Source organism: Sprattus sprattus (assembly GCF_963457725.1).
Source record: "Sprattus sprattus genome assembly, chromosome: 17".
NCBI lineage: Eukaryota > Metazoa > Chordata > Actinopteri > Clupeiformes > Clupeidae > Sprattus > Sprattus sprattus.
The window spans coordinates 4,176,369-4,198,749 of record NC_137915.1 but is presented as its reverse complement, the minus strand read 5'-3'; the positions used below and the strand labels follow the sequence as shown (position 1 = coordinate 4,198,749).

Sequence of the window (22,381 nt, the reverse complement as noted above, 5' to 3'; positions counted from 1 at the left end):
TACTTGACATCCACAAAGATGGCTTCTTCACAGAATAGAGACAAACGTGTGAGTAGCAGCTCTTTAGTCTGCTCTCACAAAGACACCCTTCTGGTACCACCAGTGAATTCCAGACACTTTGCGAAAAAAGGAATTGAAAGAAAAATTTGAAAACCAAGTATAAGGTCTTCAGGTAAATAGAGGTTGTTCTGTAATATTCTTTAAATTCTCCCAAATTTATTCAAATAAAAGCCATCTGATAACCAGTTCAGCGTGTGATGTGTTTGGTGGTTTGGTGTGTGAAATCATCATTAACTGCTCACATGTCCAGGACACATAAACAGTATTTGCATAAGTGACATGTACGGAAAAATAATGTATCAGTCCTCTGTCACGGCATCACGCAAGGTCCTTCCCACAGCTACGACAGTGCAACACATGAAAGTACTGAATTGCCACAGAATGTCAGTAAAAGCTTTCTTAGGAATGTGCGTTTATTCTACCTAAAATTGCAAGGGCAGCTCTACTCCTCCTGTCAGCTTCAGCAATACAGACAATCGTCGAAGAGATGCAAAATGCGCATGAGTTGGGGCAGGATTACACTTTCAATAAACTGCATTCACTTTTGGTGACATGACCCTCGAAGCATCCCAAAAGACATATGAACGTGCCATCACTGTTCAGGAATGGAGCAAAAAAAGTTGAGAACCACTGCTCTATGTCATCATAAATGATTTAGTCATATAAGGACTTTTATTTTGAAATGAGAGACACACCGTTAACTTATTTAGCTACCACCAGTTAGAAAGACAGCATGAAAAGTTTGCGTGTGTGCCTATCGACAGTGGGCTAGCTCTTGGCGCTACGAGCTTTTCAAAAAGACTTGTTGGATTGGGCTACAAATAGGCCTACTGCAAGTGCAGAATGCTAATCTATTAGTAAGGAAAGAGTGAGTCTTTAAAAAGACTGTTCATAAAGCAATGAATATATGAATGATCGAGGAAACGAGAAATCGCACAAACCCTACAGGGTGCCGTCTCGTGGAACAGAAACGAACCTGTTTTTTTTATTTGTTTGTGTCAGTCCAGCCCCTTGCATTTCGCCACATCATTAATCATATCCTCCTGGTAACACATAAAAAAAAAATGGACCATATTAGTTTAAAAAGATAAGCAAACTTAAAAGATACAAAAATGTCAGAATGCATGTAGTAATGTACAAACAAGATAAAAACAAAATCAAATCAACCTTGACAAAAGATTCTTCTTGGTGATGCATAGGAACATTCGACATTCCCTGCATCTAATAGGTTTAACCTTTGCAACCCTTATTTCTGCATCTCTATGCATGCTTGATATCCATTATTTCTGGCATGTGTGTGGCTCCCAGTCTGCGCACAGATGGCTCTGGTTGTGGGATTCTTATTTTGGCTGGTGGTTCGTATTCATCGTCACTGTCTTCATCGGAATCAGGTTCTGGACAGTCTGGACTGTCCATCAACTCCTCGGTCAGGTGCAATTTAAAGTCCAGATACAGGTTGGTGTCCTCTGTTTTTCTGTTAATTGCTTTGCTGTCAGACTTGTTTTGGAACCAAGAGTTTGTAATGGCAACATCAAAGAAGTGACTAATCACTTTTTTTTGTCCACTTTATGGTCCTGTTTGCCATGCGGTAGAAGCTCAGCATGCGATCGCAGAGGTCCACACCACCCATGTTGTCATTGTGTTGCTTGATCACTGCTGGCCTTCTCAACTGGACAAATGTAAGTTCTGTCTGGTATTCAGGCTAGTGGTTGACCTTAAGTCCTTATGAATTCTACTTCACATCTTTCCTTGACCGTTTTCCATCGAGGTCAAGAAAACTAGTTAGGAAAAACCGATAGGACGGACTATCTGACCGCCCAAGTCTGTGGAGGCACTTGATATATGGACAAGGGGCCTCTTCCTGAGCTGGTGCAAAAATGTTTTCTCATTTGAACACTAGGGGTACTGTAACAAGCCAAAAAACACACTTTTCCTAAGTACTTTTGATGCTTTGGCCTTATAAAGTGGTTATGTCTGGTGATATCTCAGAAGATCCCAAAGAGGGACCTGACAGCGTACCATGTCAACTAAAATAAAAAACCTCTAAAAGTTTTCACTGGCCACAGACTTGGTTGAATCTTCACCAAATTTAGCACAGATCATCTACAGACAAAGCCTAAAAAAATATCAGACTGATTTTACTGGTTTCAAAACAATTCCTCCATTACAGCCTATCAAATCTGGCAGCAAAGCTGTCAAGGAAATGATCTTGCCCAACTATACTCAAGTTATGTAAAAAGCAACAAAAAGTTTTACTTATGTTCTTAATTTAAATACCATGAAATAAAGTATGTTCTATACAGCCAGTGCATGCCTTGTACACCATATGTGACTTTTAATGCATTTAAGTCATGGGTTAGTTGTGATTGGCTCTCTCAGTGTACAGTGATCCGTTTTGCATATCGCCTTTCAGACTGAAGAAGTTCCTCCCATCTTTGGAACTATAAGAACAATGTTTTCACTGTCACAAAGTAGTGTTGTCTTCTGTTTAGTGAAACACACTAACCATATGAGCTTGGGTGAGTATTATATTACATATATTACATCTATTTAAAGTGTCTTTTCTTTACTTTTCATTTTCCAGAAAACAAAGTATTTAAAGTTTGTATTGGCAGATGGTATTGATACTTAATGCTGTTATGGGCAGCAGTGTTGTGAAATGTTACTAACCATTTAGCTGAGTTGCTCATGATATGAGTGCATTGCATTTGTCATTTCTCTCATAAATATTTGCAGAGTACCATGGACAACATAACTTCTGAAACTACTTTCATTCTGAAGATGTATGAAAATTTGGACCATCAGAGATATTTATATTTTGCTGGTTTTCTTCTACCGTACATTTTAACCATTGCCTTGAATACACTTTTAATTGTAGTTGTTTATAAAGAAAGAGCCCTGCATGAACCAATGTACATTTTTATTTGCAATTTATCAATTAATGGAATATACGGAAGCACATCTTTGTTGCCGCATATTTTGACTAAGCTTGCTACACAGTCATACACAATATCTCTGGTAAACTGCCTCATTCAGATATATTGTTTACACACTTCTGGTTTTGTTGAACTGATGACTCTGGCTATAATGGGATACGACAGATATGCTGCCATATGCACCCCATTACACTATCATGACAAGATGTCTCCAAAAAAGGTTAAAATTCTCATTGCAGTAGCCTGGCTTTTGCCTTTTTGTTCTTTTCCACTATATTTAGCACTGACAATCCAGCTGTCCTTCTGCAACAATGTCATTCGTAAAACACACTGTTTAAATTATGATCTAGTAAAACTTTCCTGCACTAGTACTTTGATTAATAACATTGTTGGACTCCTAGTAACGGTTGTTATCATGTTCCCGCAGCTCTGTGTGATTTTGTTCTCATATGTTAAGATTCTCATAATCTGCAGAAAAGCATCTATGGAGTGTCGAAACAAAGCACTTCAAACATGCATACCACATTTATTGATTGTTTTGAACTTTTATGTTGGTTGTTGTTTTGAATTTCTTAATGCACGCATGACAGAAAACCAAGTACCATATGGTGTATCAATATTTATGTCTCTGTTTTTCTTGATTTTGCAACCACTCCTTGATCCTATAATATATGGTATCAGCACAATGAAATTGTACATTGTTAAGTTTTTTCATAAGAGGAAACTGTCACCGTTATTCTAAGAGATAATGTCGTGTTTTACATTTTGTTGTTTTTAAAGGTTAAAAGTCCTATCTTCATACAAAATATTATTTGTTGTGATTGTACTGTAAGTTGTGTTTCATTCTGTTTTTAATGTTAGAATAATGCACCTAACAGACTGAATAGTAGCCTAATTCTCCTAGGACTCTGTAACAAACTGCTTCTGCACTTTTATCACTTATGGTAACACCACTCACTGTACCAAATTTCCCTTTTTTTGCACTACATAACCTCACTTTATGTAACTTATGCTGCTATATGTTTATCTGTATGTTCTACTTGTATTATGTAATGTCTTGTCTGTATGTTTGTATGTCCTCTCTGTTGTGCCTGTGCACTTATATGTTTCACCGTAGGAGAGTGGGAAACGTTTTTTCGAATACTTTGTATGTCTTGATATTTGAAGTAATTGACAAATAAAGCGATTGAAAAAAGCGGACTGGAGGGTCTTCTAGTTCGTCTTCTCTGATGAGTCCAATTTGCAGCTTTGCCCAACACATGGTCGTCTGATGGTTAGACGGAGACCTGGAGAGGCCTACAAGCCAGAGAGGCTTGCACCTACTGTGAAATCGGACTCATCTGAGAAGACGAACTTAGAAGAACCTCCAGTCCGCTTTTTTCAATTCTTATGGTCTTTTACAAACCTCAGCCAGGCAAAGTACAACGTTGTCCCGGAAGAAAAACTTGCTTCCTTTTGCTCTGACAATGTTCCCCAACTCTGAGAAGTGTTTTTCCCAGCAGGGCAATGCTCCATGCCACACAGCCAGGCCAGTAAAGGTGTGGATGGAGTACCACCAGATCAGGACCCTGTCATGGCCAGCCCAATTTCGAGACCTGAATCCCATAAAAAACCTCTGAAATGTAATCAAGAGGAAGATGGATGGTCACAAGCCATGAAAAGAAGCCGAGCTGCTTGAATTCTTGCGCCAGGAGTAGCATAAAGTCACCCAACGGCAATGTGAAAGACTGGTGGAGAGCATGCCAAGACACTTGAAAGTTGTGATTTTAAATCAAGGTTATTCCACCAAATATTGATTTCTGAACTCTTCCTAAGTTATAGCATTAGTATTGTGTAGTTTAAAAATGAATATGAGCTTGTTTTCTTTGCATTATTCGAGATCTGAAGACACTGCATATTTTTTGCTATTTTGACCAATTGTCATTTTTCTGCAAATAAATGATCTAAATGACAATATTTTTATTTGAAATTTGGTAGGAATTTTGCCAGTAGGTTATAGAATAAAACAAAAATGTACATTTTACTTTAACACATACCAATAAATAGTAAAACCAGAGAAACTGATAATTTTGAAGTGGTCTCTCAATTTTTTCCGCGGCTGTATATCCATACAAACATATTTATTTGGTTAAGCATAAACATATATAATTAATATATACATATATATCTTTTATCAGACTTGGCCATTACTGCCTGCCAGGCTCCTGACTACTGCCCTTCTGATTTCAAGACAATTCTTTAATTATTTGCTTACCTCCATACCAATGGCCAGTAGATGGCGCCATCATACAATACAAAATAAGTTCAGGTTGTCAGCTTGTCTCATGGATGTGAAAAAGAGTGCAATCAGAAATGGTTGTTTTGACATTTTACTTGAATTATGTCGGATACTATGCGTTACAATCTGGGTGTAGTAACAGTTGTAACTGTTGGTCACTGTATGTAAACAGTTTTTAAAAGTTTCCCAAATAAATGCATAACATGACCCAAGGGCGTAGGTTTGGTCTCAGCATTGGTAGGGACACTGCCCGGCAGACCCCCCCACCCCCCCACCATAAATTAAAAAATGTAGTTAATGTTATATTTAACAGGCAAACTTTATTAGAATATATTAACATTTGTGTACTAACTTGTGGAACTTGGAACTGATTTAAACATAATAAGAATAATAAACCCTTAGTTTAAATTTAAAAAAACTAAACATTCTCCACATTTTTTTTTTTACATCACTTGTTTTCGTTGTCCATTTTGGATATCCCAAACATGCACAAGACCTCATCTGAAGCCCTGCTGGTCCAGCTGCTTCTTCCTCAACCTGCACTACATCTGCACTGGATTTCTTAGTTTCCTGAATGCATTTTCAAAAAATTATTGCCTTAATGAACAAAATTACAAAAGTACATGCAGTGCATTTGTTTGTTCTAAAATTAATTTGTAATATGTAGGTAATTGGTTCAGGTTTTATGGAGCTGTACTAAGCCAATAATTGTATTGCAGTGCAATTAAATAATGTATTCTATATGCTGCTTACATTTGGGCATCCCAATTTATTGCACCTTTTTACTACCTGCAAGTATTCTCAAAAAAGCCAGTGTGATTGATTACATTCATTGGTAAAACTGTCAACATCCCTTTAAAAAACAGCATTTGAATGCAATCTTAACCAAAATCCGACACTTAAACGTCTCATCTGAACCCTTATGCTGATTAATCATCACCCTGATCTACCTCTGTAGCTTCAGGCTGCTGTTTTTCCTGCAAAGCAATTAATCAATTCAATATATCACTAACCATGCTTAGTTGACTGCTGACATTGATCGAGAGACATTACAGGGAGGGAACGGAGATAGTTTTATTCCTATCCTAGGGATCATATAGGTCTACCAGTTTATAGGGTGACCAGATTTGAGTTTGTGAAAAAGAGGACACTTCTGACTCCTCTCCCGCAATGGAATTTTTGGACATCTTTTTCCCATGCAGATGACCCTGCCCCCTTCCAGCAGAACAGATGTCATGTACTATTGTAAACGATGCAACTAGTGGAGGCTGCAAGGTGCTCAGTGTTGCCAGATTGGAAATGGCGTATCTTATAAGAGACTCAAAATGATCGTATTTGGAGGATGATTATCCTATCTGACAACACTGGGAAAGCGGTCGACCAATGACAGTTCTCTACAGTCAGAGCTCGCGGAAGAAGGGAGATACCCTTTCCAAAACTTGTAAGGACGTAATAACTAGGAACACATATATCCGACAAGGCAAAGCTTCGCAGGGTAGTTTTCCAACTAGCTAACTAACAGCGACCTGGTCTTTTACCTATCTACAGAGCACAAAAGGGTCAAAATATCAATGCTGAGACCAAACAAAATACTCCACCTGGTCTACCAATTGCACCCACCGCCACTGCATTGCCATACACTTACTCTACCCCATACCCTATGCTAGCATTTATATACAATATACATTATTGCCACCACTGAAATGTTTCTCTGTCCCTACATCCCTTACCCCTGTAACAGTGACCCTATGAGTACAGTAAACTGGTCTTGCCTGTATCATGTATTTACCACCGGATGTCTATGTCCAGTGACCAAATGCTGGCTGTGTACAACCCCTGTTGTTCCCCTTCCCCCCGTCCCACCTTCCTATCTCCACCCGGCCGACCTCAAGCAGATGGGTCACCCCTTATGTGCTGTGGTTCTGCTTAAGGTTTTGTCCTGCTTAACAGGGAGTTTTTTCTTGCCCCTGTTGTCATTGTGCATGCACTAAGGGGGTTTAGGCTCTGGACTCTGTTAAGTGCCTAGAGGCAATTGTATTGTTATGGCGCTATATAAATAACATTGAATCGAATTGAATTTAATTGAAATAATATGAGGCGTTATTATTTCCTGGCGTATTTAGTAGCTTACCGTATCAGACTACTAGCAGCTCTCTTTCAGAATTCACGTTGTGTTTCTGACTCTGCCACTTCAGCCAATTAAATGACAGCATCTTGTCTCAAAGGCTCGAGGGAGCATTGGAAAACTTGGAAATGTATTTTTCACTCTTCTGGGCGACGAACATTGCATTGATAATAATACGAATGAGTTTGCAAATATATTGTGCAAAATATTTTTTTCTCAAATTAACAAAATATTGGTAGGAATTTTTTAGTCTTTCCCAAACTTGGGTCTTGCTTAGTCCTTATCGACCCTATGCAAACCTACGCCCTTGACGTTAAATGTTGAGCCTAAACATCCACATCTGTCATAGGACAAACAGTCTGACTTTGCGAGCTGTATATAAATTCTTGTTAGCGGTTGTTAAATCCTGCGTCATTGGGTCGAGACTTTTATTTTGAAATGGCGTTCTCACGTTAGTAGCATATCCTGCCTTGGCAGCAGAAGAAAAGTAGTTCCGTTCTTTCAGCAACGATAACCCACAATAACCCCAGGAAGTAAAAGGAAACGAGGAAGTAAAATACGTTTTTTGTATCAAATGAAAGGTTTTTACAACAAACAGCCCTGTAAATCGACTGGGTTATATAAAACCCTTTTTTATGGAACGAGTTTTTGTTGCATTTGTCGTTATTATCGGGAAAATAGTTGAAAGCGTGTTTGAAAGCTATTGTAGCCTAATTGTCAGTATAAAGTCTGAGTCTGACTACTTGCTAGATCATTGTTTATAATAGTATTGTGTTATCTGTGCATTGTATTAACTTGTTTTAAAACAAGGTGAGATATATTAAATTACTTTTAAACGTACAGGATACTTGTAGCTGAAAACTATATTAAAAATAATGTATTTGATCAGTGCACTTGCATTATAAGAGCAAAACAGGATTACAATGCATATACAGCCGCGGAAAAAATTAAGAGACCACTTCAAAATTATCAGTTTCTCTGGTTTTACTATTTATTGGTATGTGTTAAAGTAAAATGTACATTTTTGTTTTATTCTATAACCTACTGGCAACATTCCTACCAAATTTCAAATAAAAATATTGTCATTTAGATCATTTATTTGCAGAAAAATGACAATTGGTCAAAATAGCAAAAAAGATGCAGTGTCTTCAGATCTCGAATAATGCAAAGAAAACAAGCTCATATTCATTTTTAAACTACACAATACTAATGCTTACACTTAGGAAGAGTTCAGAAATCAATATTTGGTGGAAAAACCTTGATTTGAAATCACAACTTTCATGTGTCTTGGCATGCTCTCCACCAGTCTTTCACATTGCCGTTGGGTGACTTTATGCTACTCCTGGCTCAAGAATTCAAGCAGCTCGGCTTCTTTTCATGGCTTGTGACCATCCATCTTCCTCTTGATCACATTTCAGAGGTTTTTGATGGGATTCAGGTCTCGAAATTGGGCTGGCCATGACAGGGTCCTGATCTGGTGGTACTCCATCCACACCTTTACTGGCCTGGCTGTGTGGCATGGAGCATTGCCCTGCTGGAAAAAACATTTCTCAGAGTTGGGGAACATTGTCAGAGCTAAAGGAAGCAAGTTTTTCTTCCGGGACAATGTTGTACTTTGCCTGGCTGAGGTTTGTAAAAGACCATAAGGATTGAAAAAAGCGGACTGGAGGGTCTTCTAGTTCGTCTTCTCTGATGAGTCCAATTTTCAGCTTTGCCCAACACATGGTCGTCTGATGGTTAGACGGAGACCTGGAGAGGCCTACAAGCCAGAGAGTCTTGCACCTACTGTGAAATCGGACTCATCAGAGAAGACGAACTTAGAAGAACCTCCAGTCCGCTTTTTCAATCCTTATGGTCTTTTACAAACCTCAGCCAGGCAAAGTACAACGTTGTCCCGGAAGAAAAACTTGCTTCCTTTTGCTCTGACAATGTTCCCCAACTCTGAGAAGTGTTTTTTCCAGCAGGGCAATGCTCCATGCCACACAGCCAGGCCAGTAAAGGTGTGGATGGAGTACCACCAGATCAGGACCCTGTCATGGCCAGCCCAATTTCGAGACCTGAATCCCATAAAAAACCTCTGAAATGTGATCAAGAGGAAGATGGATGGTCACAAGCCATGAAAAGAAGCCGAGCTGCTTGAATTCTTGCGCCAGGAGTAGCATAAAGTCACCCAACGGCAATGTGAAAGACTGGTGGAGAGCATGCCAAGACACATGAAAGTTGTGATTTTAAATCAAGGTTATTCCACCAAATATTGATTTCTGAACTCTTCCTAAGTGTAAGCATTAGTATTGTGTAGTTTAAAAATGAATATGAGCTTGTTTTCTTTGCATTATTCGAGATCTGAAGACACTGCATCAATTTTGCTATTTTGACCAATTGTCATTTTTCTGCAAATAAATGATCTAAATGACAATATTTTTATTTGAAATTTGGTAGGAATGTTGCCAGTAGGTTATAGAATAAAACTAAAATGTACATTTTACTTTAACACATACCAATAAATAGTAAAACCAGAGAAACTGATAATTTTGAAGTGGTCTCTTAATTTTTTCCGCGGCTGTAGTATACATATTTGGTACTGTTTAGAAGTTACCTTGAAATGGTTATAAGATACCATTGACTAGGCAGGCCTATGTATAAGATTGAAAAAAACCTAAACTTTAATAACCAGGACTACATCATGAAAGCACAGGTTTTACTTCACTTTAAATCATATCTCCTGCAGACATGAACCCTCTCAAACTGTCTATATTTGTATTGGTGCTATTTGTATTAACAGTGTAGGCTTATATTTTTTATATTCTCCTATTTTGGATTCAGTATAGGTCCAATGTAGTCAAATTATGCCTAATTATACCTATTATGAAGTCTCTGTTGAAATTCAAGAGGAAATTATGGATTAATAGTGGTTCCATGTCTTCTATTGACCAGCCTCAGATTATATACCTGATGTGTGGTGGTTAAATCAATCTTAGTGTTATTTTCTTTTTGAGTATGTATACTCTTCACTAACTGTTGTATATCACCCCTATTACATCTCCAAATTGTTCTAAGTAGCTTCACACTACGTCTTTGACCTTTTGGTCTTTCATAGGGCCAATAAATAGCTGGGAAAATTGGATGTAACACTTTCTTTTACTAGAGAGAATAAATTGCAGTGCTATCCTATTGCAAGTGAGGAACTGTTTTTTTCCCTCGAAACTTTTTATGTTCAGTGTTCTTGAAAGGTGTAACATTAAGTACATTACGCTCCCCTCTGCCATACAGTTTAGATAGATGGATACTTTATTAATCCCGAGGGAAATTTAGGTCATCCAGTAGCTTATACACAAATTCCCTCCTCCTCCCCTTATGAGTGGCGTTATAAAGCTGAATGGCCCTGATGACAAAGGACTTCCTCAGCCTGTCCGATGAGCATGACATCGACAGGAGTCTGCCACTGAATATGCTCCTCTGTCTGTTGAGAGTACTGTGTAGTGGTTGGTGGACATTGTCCAAGATGGTCAGCAACCTACTCAGGGTCCTTCTCTCTGACACTGTTGTGAGGCAGTCCAGTTCAGTGCCAACAACAGCTACCGCCTTCCTCACCAGCCTGTCCAGTCGCCCTGCATCCCTCTTCTTTATGCTGCCACCCTAGCACACCACAGCATAAAAAAGGTCGCTGGCAACAACAGGCTGGTAAAACATGCGCAGGAGTTTGTTGCAGACATTGAAGGACCTCAACCTCCACAGGAAGTAGAGCCGGCTCTGACCCTTCTTGTAGATTGCATCAGCGTTGGCTGACCAGTCCAGTTTATTGTCCAGATACACTCGTTAGTATTTGTAGGTGTTAGCCACCTCCACACTGACCCCTCGATGGAGACTGGTAGCAGAGGAGGCTGAGACCTCCTACAGTCCACCACCATCTCCTTGGTCTTAGTGGTGTTTAGCTGCAGGTGGTTGTGCCTGCACCACTGCATAAAGTTGTCCACCAGGCTCCTGTACTCACCCTCCTGTCCATCCCTGATACATCCCACAACAACAGAGTCATCAGAGAACTTCTGGATGTGGCATGACTCTGTGTTGTAGGTGAAGTCCGATGTGTACAGGGTTAACAGGAGCGGTGAGAGCACAGTCCCCTGCGGAGCGCCGGTGCTGCACAGCACAGTCTCATGAACTGTGGCCTCTCCGTCAGGTAGTCAGTGATCCAGGATACCAGGTGGACGTTCACACCCGTCTGCACCAGCTTGTCACTCTCAGTCGGAGGGGCTGGAGGGTGTTAAAAGCACTGGATATATCAAAGAACATGATTCTCACAGCACCTTTCCCCTTGTCCACATCTTTACACACCTCACAATCTTTAGTTTCATCAGCAAAGTGTGATATGTGTCATATGGCCCTGCCATTAAAGATGCATTTTCGCCTGTTTGTAGGCCTATGTTTAAAGTATTCTGGAGCATTCAGGGACGCAATTCACATCTTCATCACACATTTTATTTAATGTTTGGAGTGTCCTGAACATATTCCACCCCCCTTTCATTGAGACACAATCTTTAGTTTCATCAGCATAGTGTGATATGTGTCATATGGTCCTGATATTAAAAATACTGCATTTTCGCCTGCCTGATCACCTATATTTAAATTATTCTGGAGCATTCAATGACGCAATTCACATCTTCATCACACATTTTATTTAATGTTTGGAGTGTCCTGAACATATTCCACCCCTCTTTCATTGAGACACAATCTCTAGTTTCATCAGCATAGTGTGATATGTGTCATATGGTCCTGCAATTAAAAATACTGCATTTTCGCCTGTGTGTAGGCCTATGTTTAAAGTATTCTGGAGCATTCAATGACGCAATTCACATCTTCATCACACATTTTATTTAATGTTTGGAGTGTCCTGAACATATTCCACCCCCCTTTCATTGAGACACAATCTTTAGTTTCTTCAGCATAGTGTGACATGTGTCACATGGCAATACCCTGGCATTGGAGATAATCCTTTTTCACCTGTGTGATCTGTGTGTCAAGTGTTCTTTCACAGTGAATGACCAGAATAATTACTGTTAAACATATTTTACCCTTTCTTTACAGTGTACTGAACATGTTCAACCAACTGTAATGGAGGTATAATCCTTTTATCAGCAGATTGTGGTGTGTTTTACTGTTTCTTACTATAATAATAGCAAAATGTCCTGTTTAGTCAGTGTTCCTTATATTTAAACAAGAAAATCATAATTTTTTAACATCAGTGAATCGTTTTTAACCAATTTTGATGTTCCTATGAAATTAATATTTCTGACAGTTAAAGAAACACGGGGCTAAAAAGGCGCTTTTATTTTGAAAAATCGTAACCGGAAGTTGCCGGAGCTCATTTGACTATAGTTGCTCACAGAACGCTGCTAAGAAAAGTTAACTGCTGTAGGTAGTGGTAGGTTGGGCAAAAAGTGTTCGCACCAAAATCATTAAATGTATTCCTTGTATATTTGTCTTACATTTGCCAATTAAAAGTATATTTTGTGTTGTTATTTAGTAATCATATCAATCACATTTTTATGATATTTAGAATTAAGTTTTATTTGATTTTCTATTTTCGTTTGACTTTCAAGCAAGTGCGCGGTTGGCTAATGGAATTTGTACTGTTTAAATGTATTTTGTCTAGGCGAAAAAAGCAATGCCCATAGGAATGAATTATATATATATATTTGATGACCCATTGTCCAGGTAACAATTTCGATTTGTTGTTTTGATTTGAAGGTTTATATCTCGTGGTGAAAATTGTTATTATGCTGTAAAATTATAATGGTGGCTATGCTGGCATTTTCGCTCTGTAATGTAATAGCCTCAATGCACGTAGCCAGTAACCTCGTGTTGCATGCTACCTGCAGTACCTCTTTTCCACCACAGGAGGGTAATGTTGACTTGATAAGTGCTGTTCTGTATGCTGTGTGTCATTGTGTAATATGACATTGAGTTTATTTATTTACATACTGCAATATATTAGTGATTTTGATATGACATTAAATTGATATATTTCTATACTATATCATCTCAAAGATAGAATGTTTATGCAATTAGATATTAATTAGAATATAATATAATAATGAATGTTATTAATATTATAAGCCAGAGCAGAAGAAAAGCTAACTGCTGCAGGCGGACCAAAGCAATGCCCATAGGAATGAATTATATATATATTAGCTATATATGTGATGACCCATTGTGCAGGAATAAAAGAACAACTTTGTCATTCCCGAGTGTCCCAGTCCTTACATAGCCAGCAAACACAACACAGGTTACACATGTGCCATTAGTTTCAGACACCTCCGGTTGATCTCAATTACATTTTAAGCACAGTGAATACAGAGACTTTTTCAAATTCATGTTTTAACTAATGTCTTGTACAGGGCCATTGTTTTAACTTTGTTATACCTACACTGCAAAAATGCTTTTCTAACCTAGTGTTATTACTCTTATATTGAGATGAAAAAAATCTAGTTGGTCTTGTTTCTAGCTAAATTGTACTTACCTAGTGCTTTCTTTTAAGGTTATTTTTGCCTATTTCAAGCAAATATTACTTATTTTAAGAAATCTTAACAAGCCAAATTTGCTTAATGCACTGGCAGACAAATTTGCTTGTTTTAGCAGGATTTTGCTTAAAACAAGCAAATTTGGCTGCCAGTGCGTTAAGCAAATTTGGCTTGTTAAGATTTCTTAAAATAAGTAATATTTGCTTGAAATAGGCAAAAATAACCTTAAAAGAAAGCACTAGGTAAGTTTTTGCAGTGTAGAAACAATTCTGAACGTTTTTTGTTCCTTGTCTGTTTTTCCAGTGCAGTCCAACATGGATCATCTGAGTGAGAGTGTGAGATTTGAGATGAGTCAGACAATAAGGGTCCAATTGGAAGCAGTTTTGCAATGACATGGCAGCAGAAAAGGAGCAGAATGGACGGGCAAAGAAAGCAACCATGGAGTCCCTCCTGCAGGACATAGTAGAGATGGAGGCTGTATTGAATGCCGAACGGGAGGAATGGGGAAAAAAAGAAAGAAAACCCTAGTGAAAGAAATAGACTAGTAGCAAGAAGGGAGGAACAAGTGAAATGCCAGCTTGAGAAAGACAAACTTCTATTGCATCAATAGCGAGACGGAAGAGTTGGAGCAGGAGAAAGAGAAACATTATAATAGACTTGAATCCCAAAATAAGACACTTTAGGAACTCCTGGAAAAGCAGGACGATGACGATGATGATGCTGTGGCTAAAAGGCTGAAAGAGCAAATTAATAAAGACTTGGAGAACTATGAAAGGATGACTACTGAGAGGGTGGATTTGGTGCTATCAGGAGTCCTGGTTGCCCCTCTGAAACCAAAACTACTGACAGAGCTTAAGGTGCAGGCAGAAAAAGAGGTAAATAAATCATTTTGTTTTGCCATTTGAGGTGTACTAATAAACAAACATTTACACCATCTCTACCCAGATATTCAGTCACACTAGATGCTGCCTTCTCATTCCCCACTAAAGGCTTCCATCTGTGCATTGTTCTGTGCTTCTGTCGTTCAGGTGTCTTCTCTTCAGGCTGTCTGTGACACAGAGGTGATGCTAAACCCAATGATAGAGCAAGAGATTGGACAAAGTATGAAAGAACTTTGCACCAAACTGTATACAGAGGAGGAGAACTAAGGGTTACACAATTGACGGAGAGAAGGAACTTGGACAAAAAGACCAAACAACTGGAGAAAATCCAAGCAAAGGAGAGGAAGCTGGAAAAAGAAAGAGAGAAGAAAGCAAAGAAAGAGGAAATGGCCAGAGAAAAGAAGGAGCGCAAAGCCATGAAACCAGCGCCAGAGAGAAGAAGAACATGGTTCAACTTCCGTGGAATAGTTTTCTGAAGGCAAAATGAATTCCTCCTGAGTATCCTAAAGAGCAGTGGTTCTCAACCCTTGGGTCGCGACCCAAATTTGGGTCGCCGGAGTTTCTGAAAGGGTCGCAAGACGAATTCTAAATGTAAAACTTTTTTTTCAAGCAATGCTCCCTCTGTCCATTAGGGAATCCCTGTCCCCAGTTCTGACATGAAACTACAGAAGCCGGCAATGGTTCTGCACGTAGGCCCAGGGGCGGCCCGTACGGACGGGCAAACCGGCCAGTTTTTTTTCTAATTAAAAATATATCACTTGTCATTGCAAACGAATGCCAATTCAAGTAAAGCACGAAATCATAATTCTTAAATTATATTCTTTATAGCTAAATCCGATCTTAAATCCATGATGGAACGTATGATTCCACGTCATGTGACGTTTCTGTCCGGAGAATTTGTTATTGTGTGGTGGAATGTGTATGATCGCGTAAACATGAAAAGACATCAAAGTGGCAGTGAAAAAAGAAATAAGAAAAGGGAGGAGGAGAAGGCAAGGCAGAAATTACCTAAGCTAACGCAGTTTTTCCAACCAAAGAATGCGTCGGTGGAAGATGAAGACATTTCTGATAATGTTTCAAGCGTTGCTGGGCCAAGTTCAGCTATTGCTAGCAGCAGCAGACAGACATCCCCTTCAGAAACAACTAGCCCTGCCGGCCTTACTTCCATAAACGACGAGCCATCCTCATCATGTACCACAGTTGACCATATCCCTGACACTGACATCTGCACAGACGAGGCACCCGATCCTGACATGGCCATGATCCCTGCTCAACCACAAGCACAGCTGGATGTAAAGGAGAGTAGTGATTTCAGCAATGTATCTGTGAGTAACCCCAATGATACAGTGATCATCAGTGAAGATCCAGCACTTTGGAGTGACATTATAAAAGATAGTGAGAGAATTGAAATGATTAGAACAGGACCAGTACAAATTCGAAACTTTAATTACCCCCAAAACACAGATAACCCACCAAGGAGATTCACTATTGACAACTTTGAAATGAAAATGAAAAACGGGGAACAAATTACAAGGAAGTGGCTTGTGTACTCGACCAGTGCCGATGCAGTTTATTGTTTTGCATGTCGCATCTTCGGTAAAAACAAAAACGCACTCAGCACCAGTGGATTTCGTTCATGGAAACACATCGGCGAACATCTCAGATCTCATGAGCGAAGCAGGGAGCACGTCGATTGTATGGAGAATTGGCGCCAACTTGTGGCAGGATTGAAAACAAACAGCACAATTGACTCCGTGAACCAGGAGAAGATTAATAAGGACATTGTCCACTGGAAAATGGTGCTGAGGAGACTCTTTGCCATTGTATGCCATTTGGCTGAACGAAATTTAGCATTTCGAGGTCACACTGAACACCTGTACGAACCAAGAAATGGGAACTTCCTGGGTCAGGTTGAATTGATGGCCCAATTCGATCCAGTAATGAATGAACACTTAAGGAGAATCCAAAACCAGGAAACCCAAAACCATTACCTCAGCAAGAACATTCAAAATGAGATCATATCTGTTATAGCTCAAAAGACCACAGATGCTGTTGTATCTTTGATAAAGAGAGCAAAGTACTATGCTATCATAATGGACTGTACACCAGACAACAGCCACACTGAACAGCTATCCATTGTGATGCGAATAGTCAACTGTGAAGAAAATGTGGGCATTTCTATTGAGGAGCATTTCCTTGGGTTTGTGGACGTCCATGACACAACTGGGAAAGGACTGTACGACACTTTCATGGACCAACTGACCAAACTGGATCTGAACATCTCTGACTGTCGTGGGCAGGCGTATGACAATGGGAGCAACATGAAGGGTAAGCACCAGGGTGTACAGAGGAGAGTGCTAGACACCAACAAAAAGGCCCTGTATGTGCCATGTGGGAGTCACAGTTTGAATTTGGTCATTTGTGACGCGGCACAGTCATCAAGACAATCTGTGACCTTCTTTGGAGTCCTCCAGAGACTGTACAACCTGTTCAGCTCCTCTGTGCAATCTGTGGGAGATTATGAAGGGCCATGTACAGATGATGACTGTCAAAAGTCTGTCCTCGACCAGATGGGAGTGCAGAGTGGACAGTGTCAAAGCTCTCCGGTATCAATTGCCTCAGTTTGTGGAAGCCTTGGAGGCAGTCGTGGACCATGCCATTGCCAAACAACCAACAGATTCAGAGACTGTGTCCAAATGTGAAGCACTTTTGAAAGAAATACAGACCTGGAGTTTCCTTGTAAGTGTGATCGTTTGGTACAACATTCTGTTTCATATCAATCACATCAGCAAAATCTCAATTGAGACTCTGAAAAGAGAGACAGATGGACTTGGAGAAAGTCTGCAAGACTACAGGGAAAAAGGCCTTAAATCAGCGCAGACAGTTGCCAGGGAGATAGCAGAGGAATTAAACATTGAGGTGACACTCCCTGAACAGAGACAGCGAACCACTACCCGACGAAGCCTGTATGAAGGAAGAGAGGAGACAAAGTTCACCCCTGAAGAGTGCTTCAACAGGGAGTTCTTTTTACCTCTTGTTGATACAGCCCTTAGCAGCATTAAAAACCGATTTGCTCAGACAGAGTCATTCTTCAGTCTTAATGGATTTCTTTATTCAGTGGAGAACATGAAAAGAGCAGTGCATGACAGAACACTGGGAATGAGCTGCCAGAAGATGGATCCAAAGAGTTCTTTGCCCAGGGCCCCCAATTAGCTAGATCCGCCCCTGCGTAGGCCTATCTAACAATAGCATGTTCGAACATTCAGCCAATCAAATTTGCATATAAGATATTTCCAATGTATCAACATGTATTGCGCGATAATATGCTGACATGACCGGAGAATGTCTAGAGGCGACAATATGCTGACATGACCGGAGCAGCGATAATATGCTGACATGACCGGAGAATGTCTAGAGGCGACTAGTGTAGGCAAAAAGTCAACAGAGTATCTTCGTGTAAAACGAGTACCAGCTCAGATATGACTTCTTCTGAAGAACCAAAGAGGGTATTTCTGAAATATGGATTTACATATTGCGTGAAGAATGGTGAGCACCCGCCGTTGTGTGTGTTATGCAACGAAATACTGGCTACTGAAAGCCTGAAGCGTTCGAAATTGCAGATACATTTTGAAACAAAGCAGGCCAACTATAAAGATAAAAACTTGTTTTTAAACGTATACAGTCGGTTCACCACAATCTGCTGCCTCCGTGTTTACGCAAATCTCTCGTTGCCAGCCTCCGTGTTTACAAAATTAAAAGATTCGATTGGTGTGAAAAGTAAATCCGATTCGGAGGCCCTAGACTTTGTGTGCATAGCACCTCAGTTATAGGGTTGAAAGAATGCAATCCTGCGTTTGCATTAACATATAAATGAGCACTACGTTAACAGCATCCATGATCAGTAAGCAAACTAACTGTACATATAGGACGCTCACATGACGAATGCATTTTTAGGCGCATATGTGACGTTTGATAACCTAAAACTCCGTTTGACCCAGTGCACACGCAAAAACTGAGTTTTCCTGAAATCTCCACTTTGGCCGGAGTTTTTAGAAATGATCGTTTTCCGTGATAAAACCTCAGTTTTTTCTCGTAAATGAAAGGCCAAACCGCATGAAAATATATACGTTTTCCCACCGTATAAACGGGGTTCAGTTGAGTACTGGATTGTAATACGTTTATCAATCTGTAGATTGGGAGAGAAACCCAGACCTCTGACAATAAAAAACAACACAACATCCGGCTTAGGTCTCAATCATGTCTCTCTCCGCTCTGAAGGCCGGAGGACCATCTTTTATAGGGCACAATAATGTAAACATAGTGACAGTCAAGCAGTAATGACGTTACAACAGTCTCAGAGAAAGAGACTCACAGCTCCCCAACACATGACAACTCTCAGACTAGAGAGTTAATAGTTGGAGCTCTCCGTTTAGTCATGACAAGGGACGTTTACCCATTACTTTCTCCAGATCCCGAACATCTATACCCCTGACACAGACACAGTCTAGGCTACTCTTATTAATACCTGATACCACTCTGCTGCATTTGTCGCTTGATAGTGCGCTTGGACACTCGAAAAAGGTTCGCAATATCTTGTATTTTCAGGCCAGAGAGTGTGAAGTGTTCAATTGTGCCAGCCGAAGATCAAACAGAGTAGACCACCTCCAGGGTGTATCGCCTGTAGGCTATCACTCAGCCTCATCTGCTACCATCTCGCTGAGGATCGTGAACACATTTTCATCTATGTCTGTGTCAGTCAGGGCCGATACCGTTGATATAATCTCAGCGAAGCCCTCAATATGATTTTAAAAACAATGTGAATAGTCAGTTGCCTCCATCTCCTCAGCTACAGCCAACATTTCGACTACTGTAGCATGCAATATTCCATTTATTGAATCCACACCGGGTGCTGCCATCTTGAATTAGTCAAAAGCAGTCAATTCAAGTTGAACCACCAATCAGAGGCTTTAACCCGCCCCCTGACTTTTTGACGGGGGATGACGGATTTATTTTGCTGCAAGCAAGTTACACCGTGGACAAAATGTAAGTATGACAAAATGTATGACAAAATGTAAGTATGACAAAATGTATGACAAAATGTAAGTATAAATGTAAGTATAAATAAATATATAGGTATAAATAACTCTAATTATGTATTTATCCAAGTATTTAACCATTTATTTATTTAGTTTTGGCCCCGATAATCCTCCATAATCATCAACACATAAACTTGTATTCAACTCGTTTTTTTCACTGATTCCTAGACACAACTGGTAGTAATCTGCACATATTTACAGGTATCCTGCAGAGGCACTGACTCTCAACCTTTTTGCCCCAAAAGCCTCCTTATGTCCAAGGAATTACTGCCCCACCACCTCTCTCCTTCCACCAGGAGACATGATAACTAGCCTGCCTGTCATCATTGTGACTCCATCTGGACTCACTCCAAAGTGCATTACAGTTAGTCGAGCTTATTTCATTCGACCTAATAAAAGCTTTAAAAAACTACTTTTTCCGACCTATCATAAGTGGAATCCTTAATTTCCATTTCCCCTTTCCCATACATCCACAGGTAGTAAAAGGCTTGTTGTATAATATTATCTTGTTTGTATTTTTTATGTTTAACACTTACTGTTATTAAAGTTTTGTAATTGAGGCATTCTGTAATAGGACTAATTTATCAATACTTCCAGGCTTCCATAGAGTTTGAAAGTTGAAAGGTGCCACAATTCACAAAATATGAATACCAAATGTTTTAAGACTCATTCTAATTTCATATTAAATAGAAATTAGTTTTGAGTTTACATTTTGGAAAGTTCTCAAATGTTAGTCTATTTCACTTGATAATTAAGGCTCATTGTTTTAAATAGTTTCCCATCATCTTAATGCCCCCTTGAAGCTCCCTGACAACAGTTCACACCCCATGCGCAGCCCTTCTGAAGAAATGAATCCTGTTGCATAGCACACACTATGTGACTATGAGAGAGAGAGAGAGAGATAGAGAGAGAGAACCCACACAAACTCTCCGGTCAATATATCTTAATCTGCTTAAGGGCTGTGCATTCTGGTGCTCAGCCCAGGGTTGGGATGGGCCCTATGGTCTCAGTTAGTTTGAATACTTTCTCAGTTTTGACTCGTTGGGTTGGATGAAAGCCAATGAAAGTGTTTTGACATCAGTGCCGCCGCTCCCATAACGCGCACTGGACTGTGCACAACGCGCTCCTGAGGCCGGGGGCACGAAAAATTATATTGTTTCCGTATAGAAATATAAGGCACCTTTTAGGCATGTATATCACAAAACAGGCAGAACAAGAGATATATTGAATTGCTCCCAAAAAGTTTCGACGGTGCAAAATGCTGTTTAACGAATGACGAATTACGTTAGCAGGCGGCACTGTTTGACATTACTCCATGGTCCAGTGTAAATGTAAGTCTTTGCTGATAATTGAGCTCATCATTATATGTAGCTGATGATGATTTCAAGAAAAATATGTACACACAAACTTCTTCATATAGTTATTGTTAATTCATCACTATCGTCACTGTTACCTCTTTAGGCTGCTCCTGTTGGATAGCACACACTATGCACACACTATGTTCAGGGCCGGATTAAGATATTTTGTTATATTATTTTACACATGTGATAGTGTGTGATTGTTGGAGAGGTCAAAATCCCTAATGACAAATCCCAAAGAATTGCACCAACCTTGATGGCAGTAATGACAATGGATTTAATTGAGCAGTAGTATTAAGAGTCCTGGTCAAGACCATGGGTCTGGGTGTTATGCAAATTTGTAGGTAATTACATTAAACATTGAGTCAAATTCAGCACTCACTTCAGGCAAGGAGTTTCCTTTCAAGAGCATGGTAGAACACTCAAGACCATGATGCTGCACGGGCATCATCTCGCAGTTTCTTACTCTTTCTTTTTTCTGCGCCTTACTCCTGTTGTCTTTTTGAGGCCATTTTCGACAAGTTGACCTAGCCTACTGTCAAAGTTCGTCAGGCCAATGACAGGGATGGGCACCCACGGCAAGCTTGTGAAGTTGAGTGTGTATTTGTTTTTTTATCTCTTGTTCTGCCTGTTTTGTGATATACATGCCTAAAAGGTGCCTTATATTTCTATACTGAAATAATATTGGCATTATAATTATTATAACTATGATTATTTTTCAGTTGCCTATTTTTTGGTGCCCCCTCAGGACTTGGTGCCCTATGCACAGCGCGTAGTGCGCGTTACGGGAGCGGCGGCACTGATGCCAAAACACTTTCATTGGCTTTCAACCAACCCTGAGTCAAAACTGAGAAAGTATTCATACTAACTGAAAAAAAGGACCCATCCCAACCCCTGGGCTGAGCACCTCAAAGAATGCACAGCCCTTAGACAGATATGTTTAATTTCTTCAGAAGGGTTGCGCATGGGGTGTGAATCTCTTCTCAAGAAGAGAACCCCTCTGGCATTCCTAGGAACTGAAATCCAGGGTATGACAGGGTTTAAATAAGCCTCACACACTCTCTCTCTGCAGATCCACATCTAAACTACATCACTACGAGAAGAGAACTTCATACTCTCAACATCAACT

General features: G+C 39.8%; 1 protein-coding gene across 1 annotated transcript; it reads left to right on the top strand.

Annotated features, from left to right (window-relative positions):
* Positions 1-2,802: 2,802 nt before the first annotated feature.
* Positions 2,803-3,738, top strand: LOC308378235 (olfactory receptor 4B13-like; the record flags this gene model as incomplete). The annotated part of the gene is made up of 1 exon (XM_080855095.1): positions 2,803-3,738. One exon carries the CDS (start codon positions 2,803-2,805, stop codon positions 3,736-3,738), a length of 936 nt encoding a protein of 311 aa, XP_080711221.1.
* Between the last annotated feature and the right edge of the window lie 18,643 nt (positions 3,739-22,381).